Consider the following 11,214-nt stretch of genomic DNA (forward strand, 5'->3'; position numbering starts at 1 on the left):
GAGCTTTTATGTGACTTTCAGTCTTTTTACACACTTGGGATTTACTATAGGCTATAATAATATTTTAATTTGACGTTTTTGATGTCTTGGAATCATATTTTCTTTATTTGCTACATTTAAAAAATGTTAACTACAAAAATAAACATGCAGGAACAGCTTAAGCAATCAAGAATAAAGTGGAGTAAACACATTTTCAATCTAGTAAAGAGGAACGCACATTTGCGCATATGCGCTGTAATTGCTGTGTTTTCTTATTCGTGTGCTGGGTCACTTGTCCAGTCGGTCCAAGCCTTCCTTTTCGGCGGTAACAGGCTCGAGTTCGTTTGCTGCTAATTGCGCTGGATGAGACCAATAACAGGGGAGCGCACGCAGCCTGCAGCCAGAGCACACAGGGAGGGGAGGACGGACTCTCTCTTTTTCCTCCCTCCCCTCACCGTCTCTCCCTTAATCCCATTTGCCATTGTACATGCCCAATCGCCTATACTTTCCGCATTTAACTTGGATGACATTTTTATTTCATCATTAGCATCAGACCCCAGACAGACTGACACGGTGGACACAGTTTTTTGACGGAAGACTCCGGGATGTGACATGCTCGCGCGCGTCTCTATTGTAACCCCTCAACGCTTGGTTTTCCTGTTTTTCTAAGCTCAAGAGGACGCGTGCTTTTGACGCATTCTCTGGGTGTGAAATCCGGTTTAAAATCAGGAACTCCCCTCAGCTGGGATATCCACATCTCTTTAGGTTTTTTATTTCTATTTGTTTTTAGTGTCTTGCTTTTTGAGGACGTTCAGACCACAGCAATGCCAGAGACCACGCAAGAGACGTGCGCTCCGGCCAAGGATTCTCCTTTCTTCATTAAGAACCTGCTAAACTGTGATAGCAAACAATCCAAACCCAAGCCCACACTGACTGCGACCAAGGCGGCCTTGGAGGGAGGGTTTTCCCTTTCCCAGGTCGGGGATTTCAACTTTCCGCGTTTTGACGTTCCCGCACAGAGGTTCACCCTTCCGGCTCACTATCTGGAGCGCACCTCGGCGTGGTGGTACCCCTACACCTTCAGCTCAGCGGCTCATATGCACAGGAGTGAAGGTAAGCCGCGCTGATGCAACATGAATTAAAAAATAAAAACATAGAAACTAACCTCACTTAATTAAACCAGCTAATTTACTAATCAGGGATTTTATTTACCTCGTTGTCGTGCAAATAATAAATAGTGTCTCGCACCTGGGATGATTCACCTTTTCCTCCACGAAGGCCTGCTTTGTTATGCCAGGACATGGGGTAATGGATCAATAAACTAACACGCTGTGCATAAAATGATGTAGACATGATTAGATGAGGGTGACGGTGCGCAGCGTGCCTTTGATTTGTCTGTTGGCGCTTATGGTGCGCATCTTACCCCCGAGGCTCGGTCACTGACAGCCTCTCTGATTTATGTGGTATCATGAAAGGACTGGAGATTATAGTAAAACTTCAATTCAAGGAGGAAAAGTGTCACTTTACCAGTGAGGATGGGTCTGATTTGTTGAATTAAAAGAATTCCATCTACTGAAATAGTTACTGGAATAAATAAAGTGAAAATTGACTGTAATTAATGGGTTATGACGCAGAGCGTTTTTCTTAATGGCACTATTTCGTTTTAAGTTTCGTAAAGTCGTATAAATACTCAAACACATGACTCGTGTGTGACCAAGTCTTCCTCCGTGTGTCCCCATTCCAGTCATCGAGAAACCAGCACCCAGAGAGTCCTCTCCGACATCCGGCACGGACAGAGACTCCCCGGACCTGGTGCTCAAATCCGAGCCGGATGCCAAAGATGACGAGGAGGACGACGAGCACAACAACAACAAAAGCAGCGACGAGATCATCCTGGAGGAGAGCGACGCGGAAGACGCCAAAAAAGATGAGCTGGACGAGTGGAAGAAGAGGGAGGAGGACAAGAAGCCGTGTCGCAAGAAGAAGACGCGCACGGTTTTCTCCAGGAGCCAGGTGTTCCAGCTGGAGTCCACCTTCGACATGAAGCGCTACCTGAGCAGCTCGGAGCGGGCCGGCCTTGCCGCGTCCCTCCACCTGACGGAAACGCAGGTGAAGATCTGGTTTCAGAACAGGAGGAACAAGTGGAAGCGACAGCTGGCCGCCGAGCTGGAGGCCGCCAACCTGAGCCACGCTGCAGCGCAGAGGATAGTCCGGGTGCCCATCATCTACCACGAGAACTCTGCCACTGAGGGCGGGGGCGCAACTGCCAGCGTGCCCGTGAGCCAGCCGCTGCTCACCTTCCCGCATCCCGGCGTCTACTACTCCCATCCCATCGTCACCTCTGTGCCGCTGCTCAGACCGGTTTGAAAGTAGCAGTTTGTTTGTGACACAGGTTGGTTTCTCAAATTATCACAATAAAAAAAAAAACACTATTTTTTTAAACGGTGCGCCTAAAGACACTTCAAGAATAAACTAAAAACAGAAAACAAAACAAGAGGGGTATGTCACTTCTAATTTGTTAGATAAAATGTGTCATTTTTATAACAATGCCATTTACACATTTATTATTATTATTATTATTATTATTATTATTATTATTATTATTATGCTAAAATCATCTCAGGAGTTTACCGTTGTTAGTGAGTTTTTTATTTTATTCTAATATTTTTTACATTTTGTTTACAGAAAACTGCGTAAAGCTAAAAACTCATCTTTCTTTCTTTTTCTTTCTTTCTTTCTTTCTTTCTTTCTTTCTTTCTTTCTTTCTTTCTTTCTTTCTTTAACTCGTTTGATTTAATTTCCATTTCCCGAACTGGTGACACGATGATGTGCAATACACCAACTGTGTGCTGTGAATGACTGAAAACTCTCAACAGGAAACGTGTTTTGCTATCATGTTAATGTTAATTTTCCCCTTTTTTCTATTTTTCCCAAACGCTTGACCGGGGACAATCAAGACACTCTAGCTGTAAAATACACATGGCGTACCTTTATGTTAAATTTATTTTTAACACTCGCTTCTCACGTTTTCAAGCACAAATCCCCTTAAGCTGTTGTGTTTCTGAACAGGAAGAGAGAAAAAACAACTACACTGGTGTAAAAAGATGTAAATGTATATATTTAATGAGAATATCTTCTCATTTGTACAGTAAAACAACGTTTTGATATTGTATTGCTGAATCTTGTTGTGAAATAAATCCAAAATATTCCGTATGGGCATTTGTGATTATTTGGTCTCAAAACAAAAATACAAACTAAAGAATGTAAACGTAAATATAACATATTTCAAATGAAAAAAGAAAACAACAACCTCGTTTAACACCTCGTGCCTGCGTAGACGCACGCACCTGCAGCAACAGCAGGTGGGTTTTCTACAATCATCTTATTGTTGCGCACTCTAAAACCTTGTTTTACATAAGGAGTGTCTCGGTCAATTACGTGCGTAATTGGCACCATCTTTCCAAAATTAGAGGTAATGTATTCAAATGAGGAAATTGTTCCGAGCTGCTGTCTTTTAATGTTTTGCTCATGTGTCTGCCAGGATGCAACGCAAACTCTCCCTAACACCCCCCCAAACACACACACACACACACACACACACACACACACACACACACACACACACACACACACACACACACACACACACACACACACACACACACACAGAGTAAAAGTCATTCAGTAATCCAACAGACTTATTCTCTCTCTCTCTCTCTCTCTCTCTCTCTCTCTCTCCCTCCCTCTCTCTCTGTCTCTGTATATATATATATATATATATATATATATATATATATATATATATATATATATATATATATATATATATATATATATATATATATATATATATATATACATAGGGTGACTTATAGGGTGCTTTGTTTCACACAACTTCCATCAGGTACAGCTGAACTTTTTTTCCCTCACTGGGTAAGGTGATGTTTATGCGTCCACACACACGTTTGCGTCTAAATTAAGTAATCATGTTTCTTGATCAAGACATCTGATGAAGTAATGTGTGAGGATAGTCTCAGATTGGTTCAATAATACCCTTTCTTCCACAAGAATAAAGAAGACTTAAAAACACATTCAATAAAACGATGTTTTGACAGATCATTTTTCGGCAGGATTAGACATTAAGTCCCAGCCTGTGCTCTCAAATATCATATTACATAGTTGCATGTAGCCTTTTGTACATTTTCCCATCATCTATTTCACAGATTTGCATGTGCCTCTAATTTACGCAAATAGAGGATTAGGGCAGAAGGTGTCAGCCCTTGTGAATAATACGCTTTAGAATTAAAAGTGATTTAATTTGTGTCATTTATTATTTATTCATTGGCATAATTATTCTGGTGGATTTCAATAATTTTTAAGAATTAAATCTAATCAGAATCACCGTTATACAGCCAACAGTTTGATTGAAGAGGAAATAAAGTCTTAACAGGGTTTCTGCTGTTTGACGCACGTGCGTGACTTTAAAACAAACTGTTCTGCGCTGTATTTCCGCTGAAACACGTGTGAGAGATTTAAACTGATAGTCGAACTAAACCGACGAGTAAATCCAAACTCTGAGGCACGCGCGCCATTTCGTTCAAACAACCATTAAGTCATTTTTTCCGTCTTCATCTGCAGTCAAACTAATCAGTCAGCATAAACTCTGCATGATGACCTCATCAAGAGACAAAGGGTTCATTCAAAATATCATCAGATCACGTGAGTATTGACGTGCACCTACCACTAACACTCAACAGGGACCCATTACCGCAAATTAATAGATTAGTATGGCATTATTCCTCTGGCACATATCGATCCGTGAACGTCTGCAGCGCGCTGCGTCAAGTAAGAGCAACATTCACACGCAGCTCCGGCTTGGCTGGGCTCGTGACCTTGATTTGCGCGCATAAATTGAAAAAAATTACCACTCGATAATTTCCATTTGTGCGACATCTTTATGTAAAAAGCAGCGGAGGGAGCGGGTCCAAAATCAAATAAAGCGCATTTGCGCGAACGGGGACAAACGGACGTGACCGGGAACGCGCATTAAATGGAGAGCTGAATCATTTTCAGCCTCTATCACAGGCTCTAGTGCCGGTTTCCACAAGCGGCCTTTTATAAACCCAACCTCTACTCTGCAGCTGCCACCTCATGTGTGAAGATGTGGAAGTTCAATAAAAACAATTAAAAGTTTGCACGTGGCAAAAAATAACTTAAGCAAAATTAAACAAACTCTCCAGATCAGGGTGATAACAGAAGGGAAATGCCAGCGTCTCGCACGTCCGGGTTCACGCTTGAACAAGTTACTTTGACAACTCTTGAAGAGGAATTCTTGTTTTTATGCAACGTGCCATTTGCTTTCCTGACTGAATGCGAGCATCAGATTTTCATCAAAGTTCTATTAAGTGAACATAGGTTGCGGAGCACCGTCTGATTGGAACAGTTTAAATTTTAATTGTGTTTTTAATTTGACATATAGTTGCTGTGAAGAATGACGCTGGAACGCCGAGGGGCGGTCGATTTTCTTAATTTCTCCCCTGAGAATTGATAAGTCTATCAGGGCAGTAGATTGGAAAGCCATTAAAACTCAATGGTTAGGTTGTTAATTGGAACTTGATGGATAGGAGCCCTTGGATAGGCTGTACTGATCCAATCTTCCTGACTTTGTGTTTTCCAATAAATTACCCAGTTCATTTCCACACTCAGATTACATAAATTGTACACCTCCAGGGCTCGGGTGCTCTGCCTGCGTTTACATCTCTCTCTCTCTCTCTCTCTCTCTCTCTCTCTCTCTCTCTCTCTCTCTCTCTCTCTCTCTCTCTCTCTCTCTCTCTCTCTCTCTCTCTCTCTCTCTCTCTCTCTCTCTCTCTCTCTGTCTGTCTCACACGCACACACGTACAAAAGTGCGCACAGACGCACGCAAACACCTCCCAAAGAAGAAAAAATTAAAGAGCAGCAGGGCCCCGCTTTCTTGAATGAAAATCGAAACGTAATCAACGTTTATGCTTAGAAAATTTATTGATATCATTTTCTCTGGTAATTTCCTTATTCTAGACTTGGACACGCCATAGATCATAATACACGTGCGTAAAAGGGTCTTTGTTTAATATTTATCGAAGCTTGATTCCCAGATAAAAGCGCCCCATAACTTCATCTGTCTTTCTCAGACCTTTCTCTCTTGCTAAAAATCTTGTTCCAGTTATTACGATAGGGCGGCCGCGTGCAACAGCCATTATCACGATAGAGCACGGGTATAGGCCCGCTCCTTAGCTGGTTTGGGCCTCACCAGGCCCGAAGACGCACGAGAGAAAAAGGGAAGAGGAGGTTATTTCCAAAGTAATAACACTTGGCCATAGCCAGACATAAAAGCAGCTTGTGCAACATGTTGCGTGCACCACGTGATGAACTTATCTCACTTTGTTTAAGTCGTATAAAGTGGTGGAAAGCGCTCTTTGTATGGAAACAGCAGCATAAAGTAAACCCATTCAACTGTCATCGCAAATTTCACGCCTTATGTGCAACCACCAACCATAAATCCTGCATCCTCCCAAAGCCTCCCGAGCCCCCCCCCCCAACGCACGCACACACACACACACACACACACACACACACACACACACACACACACACACACACACACACACACACACACACACACACACACACACACACACACACACACACACACACCACATGCAGCTTGATCATATCACAGATGAAAGGAAAAATGCGGCGGTGGTGAAGCTCATAACCCTTCCAAGTTATGGAGCGCTCGCATGCGCGCGCACACACGCATGCACTCGTGCCACCACCTCTAATCAATTAGTCAATCAATTAGTCGGCCTCCGCCTCACACGCGGTCATCGCGAGGGAGATTAGCTCAGTAATGATCAAATTAATTCTTAATAGTAGATAATGAACGAGGAATGAGTTTATTATTTTCAGGAATAATGAGGAAGGTTTTTGTCTCAGTTCTGAGGATTTGCGCGTGTTAATATCACGTCTGTTAATTTGAAATGCAAATCATGTCGCAGCAAATGTCTTATAAGGAATGAAGAACCCGAGAGGAATTTAGAAAGAAGACAATATTTTTCACAACTTCTTTTCTAAACATTTATTTTCGCGCACGGATTCCGTATAAAACACGAGGATTCACGCATACATTTTGCAGCACACGTTTAGATCACCTCCCTACTATTGTAAGTTCAGCTCTGCTCTTCTTCGGCTCTCTCCCTCTCCACATTCCCGTCTCCAACAGCCTGACAGGAGTTTGAAATTTCCGGGCTTGAATTTGAAGCGGCGATTGGCCCAGGAGGAGCTTACCTACATGCAAATGAAGCAACGCAACCTTGTTGTCTCCGATCCAGAGCGTGATGAGGAGGACGTGAGGAGGAGGACCGGGAATACACTCATGTTCCCCGAGCTCTAGAAAATACACCTCCAACTCCTTTTAATGATAAACTCTACAATTAAACAGGCTGGGGGTGAAAAGGGGAGCATAAAAAGAAAACGCAGAGAAAAGACGCCTTCGTAATTTTTACGCACCAGTCGTGTAGAAAGCAATCACGGAATCCACCGGGGCAGACCGATTCAGTTAATACTTCAATACTGTTATGAAGCGAGAATGAGTAACGCAGACGACAGCGGGAGCAAGTGCTCGTCGGGGCCAATTTCTAGCTTTACCATCCAGTCTATTTTAGGCACGCCGTCCGATGAGCCGCGCTCTGGGACCAAGGAGCTCTCCAAGGGGCCGTCGCCGCCGCGGAGGCGCTCGCTGTCGGTGTCCTCCGAGGAGGAGTGCAGCGGTGGGGAGGACTCAGCGGACTGCTTCTGCTCCGACACGGGTCACGGCGAGCCGTGCGCACAGCACCAGGCGCACAACTTCTGTCTGGGTGAGGAATGCGTTCATTACTCTCATTTTGTCAAATATTTTATTTCCATTTTGTTTTTGTGTATTTCCGTTTGATTTCTTTTTGTTACACTTCATATTATTTAGCATATTTTATGTTTTTGGCTGTGACATCCACATGGAGCCCCTCATGCAGACTCGCAGCAGGCTGCATATCTCCTATAGTCCCATGTCTTCCTTCTCATTTCAAATTTAATTGAGCCTACAAATTAATGAAACATGTTTCCAAGATGGCTGCACTGGCCCTACACCCAACCTACGTTAAACAGAGCGGGATTTAATTAATTGCAGCTATACACTAATTGTGTATTTAAAGTCACCGGTTGTCAAAGTCTAACATAACACCATATTATGTCTAGAATGTAAATTTTCCCGGTTGCTTGCTCAAAAGCATATTATACTATGTGAAATAACCTTATTATTTCCTCCTGCTGCGTTCAGGTTCCGCCAAAAGTCTCCTGTCTGGGAATGACGCGCTCTTGCGACGGCCGCACCTGTCACAGCCTCTGCTGCAGGATTATAAGAAGGAGCAGGAACGACCATGCCATCAAATGTCACCTCTGTCCGAGGAGAGACAGACAGACGTTGCGGACAAGCAGGGCAACTCGGCCAAAAAGAAGACGCGCACGGTTTTCTCCCGGAGTCAGGTGTACCAGCTAGAGTCCACCTTCGACATGAAGCGCTACCTGAGCAGCTCGGAGCGGGCCTGCTTAGCCTCCAGCCTGCAGCTGACGGAGACTCAGGTGAAGACGTGGTTTCAGAACAGGAGGAACAAATGGAAAAGGCAGCTCTCTGCTGAGCTGGAGGCGGCCAACATGGCTCACGCCTCCGCACAGACTCTAGTGGGGATGCCGCTGGTTTTCAGAGATAATAACTTGCTGCGTGTCCCTGTTCCCCGTTCCATTGCCTTCCCGACGCCTCTCTATTACCCCGGGAGCAACCTGCCAGCGTTACCTTTATACAACCTGTACAACAAACTCGAGTACTGATGAACTTTTCTGTAAATGAAGTAAAAAACTAAACAAAACAACACGTTAAAACATTTTAAGTGTCTACATAACCACATATATTGTATCACTTTATTTGTTAAAAGTCTAATGCAGCATCTGTAAATCTCAAGAGAAAGCAACCAAGCTTCCCTATATGTATAAAATACACCATGTGTATAATTAATAATGACATATTTGTACCTTTTTATTTTTTCCTTCTCATTTGATTAGAAAATACTTCTAATTTGACATCCCAACTGAAAGTGGATTTTAAAAAAGATGCTTTTATACTTTCTACCCTCGGCTGGTTCAACATGTCATATCTTTCATTTTATTTGACCAAAGGATAAAAATAAAATAAAATAAATAAAGACTTCCTTATGGGGAAAACTATAAATGTTTCTATTGTAATCTAGACTCAGTTTCAGTCAATAAATTTTTGTATTTCAGTGACAACTGGAACAGTTTGGATTCATTTATTATTATTATTATTATTATTATTATTATTATTACATTTTTTGCATAAACTTAATAGCTAAAGCTACAAATCACATTTACATATTTTGACTATAATGTTTTTTGTAAGGGGCTCATACTTTTTGTGTAAAATTCTTTAGAAATATATTTATTGTTTAGGACAAGTATAAAGTCTTTCTGAATATTTTAATCCCTGAGCCGGGAACTTAACAAAACTGCCATGAGTTCTGTTAAAAGGTGGACTCTAATTCCAGCTCATGAGCAAGACAAATGTATTTATGCAATCTGAAAGGCTCACAATAAAGCTTCATTACTGCTTCAATTCCAAACCTTAAAATTAAATAAAAAGTGAGTATTTCCTTAAACATGCTTGTGTTTTTTAAGATGCGCTTTGTTAGTTTTATACTAAACATTACAGAGCATAAGATGGGTTAATAGCTGGTTTATCAGGAGGATAAAGTACATTTGAGGCTAGAAAGGAGATGCTCACTATTAGCCAATCATGTCTCTGGGCGGGATCTTCTCTCATTTGAAGTCTGCCTCCAGTGGCTCTTAAGCAGCAGGACTTGTAAGAGGAAACCTAAGAAAGGAGGCATACTGTAAAAGTTCAAGCCTGTCATTGAGCTGTACTCCTATTCTCCGTTTTGTAATGGCTTACTGGATGAACCTCGCTATGAATTCTGGAAAGTAGGCCCTCATGTTTCAGATGCTTGTTTTCAAGAACCTATGCACACACAAGCAAAAAAAGCGTCTCACTATCAAAGGGTGGTAGACAAAACGTTTGAAAACTTTGTGGCAATGCAGCTCATGCAAATATAAAACACGCCTGAACATCATCTCTTAAATTGAGTCACAGCCAGACACATTTAAGCTCTCATATCTCAAAGTTGTTGGGTGGGGGGTGGGGGGTGGGGGGTGGGTGGGGGTGGGGGGGTGGGGGGAATAACATTTTGTCATTTGCCAGCTTTTCTAAGGTGTCACATCTTGTACAAGGGAGTGCCCTTCCACCCATCCAAGCCTCTGTGTCCACCCCACTGTGCTCTCTCTCTCTCTCCCTCTCTCTCTGTGCTAATGGCTACATTACCTGGTAGAATTATGACTAGCCAGGCTCTGCTGCCTCGCAGATTATGCCTGACCCAATTTTTGCAACAGCCGGCCCGTGTTTCTGGGAAAATGGATAGCGTTAGACAACAGCAGTGATTTATGGGTAACTCCAGCTACAGCGAGGAGGTGAGGTGCAGCAGGATAAATTTGTGACAGATAGGATGGAAAGAGAAAAGAGAGGGATGGAGGACAGTAGCGCTTACAAAAAGGAGCAATAGCTTTGCTTGAATGAAGCTGTTTATTAGTTTCCAAGTGGCCATTATGTCATTGTGTGTGATGGCAATGTGCCGCTTTTGTGGATGGATGTTTGCACCCCACTGACTTGTGGGAAATCTGCATGAACTGTCACCCCTGGATGTTTGATTTGCAAGACAGGAAGCAGGAGAGACATGTGGAGAAGCTGCAAGGAGCAAAAACATAAAAAGAGAAGAATAGGTGGGAGGCAGAAAAGAGCGTTTGATGTAACTATGTATCACCGCAATGGCAGACGTGAATTACAAATTTTAATAGCACGGCAATGAAAATGATCTGAAGTGGTTTGAACTGCAAAGAGACAGCGATTAGCATGGTGATGAAGATTTGTCCAGATGACATGTTTTGCCTTAGGATTCATCAAAGCAGCCTGGAAAGGTGAAAAGCAAGTGCAATTCACTGGCTCAGATAATTTATGATGGGAATAATGGGAACTGTGAGCTACACTCTCCTGCCAGGGAAAAGCAGCGGCATTAACGGCTAAATTGATTCCCAGGATCATTT

The 11,214-nt window shown here is 42.7% G+C and overlaps 2 protein-coding genes across 2 annotated transcripts; both read left to right on the forward strand.

Moving 5' to 3' along the window:
* Positions 1-381: 381 nt before the first annotated feature.
* hmx3a (H6 family homeobox 3a) lies at positions 382-3,347 on the forward strand. Its single transcript, XM_015944825.3, has 2 exons — positions 382-1,092; positions 1,724-3,347. The coding sequence occupies exons 1-2, from the start codon at positions 804-806 to the stop codon at positions 2,344-2,346; spliced, it is 912 nt and encodes a 303-aa protein (XP_015800311.3). The 5' UTR covers positions 382-803; the 3' UTR covers positions 2,347-3,347.
* A 3,726-nt stretch (positions 3,348-7,073) lies between these two features.
* Positions 7,074-9,333, forward strand: hmx2 (H6 family homeobox 2). Its single transcript, XM_015944826.3, has 2 exons — positions 7,074-7,871; positions 8,330-9,333. Exons 1-2 carry the CDS (start codon positions 7,604-7,606, stop codon positions 8,875-8,877), a joined length of 816 nt encoding a protein of 271 aa, XP_015800312.1. The 5' UTR covers positions 7,074-7,603; the 3' UTR covers positions 8,878-9,333.
* Positions 9,334-11,214: the final 1,881 nt, after the last annotated feature.

This window comes from Nothobranchius furzeri, chromosome 12, assembly GCF_043380555.1.
Source record: "Nothobranchius furzeri strain GRZ-AD chromosome 12, NfurGRZ-RIMD1, whole genome shotgun sequence".
In the NCBI taxonomy this organism is placed as follows: Eukaryota; Metazoa; Chordata; class Actinopteri; order Cyprinodontiformes; family Nothobranchiidae; genus Nothobranchius; species Nothobranchius furzeri.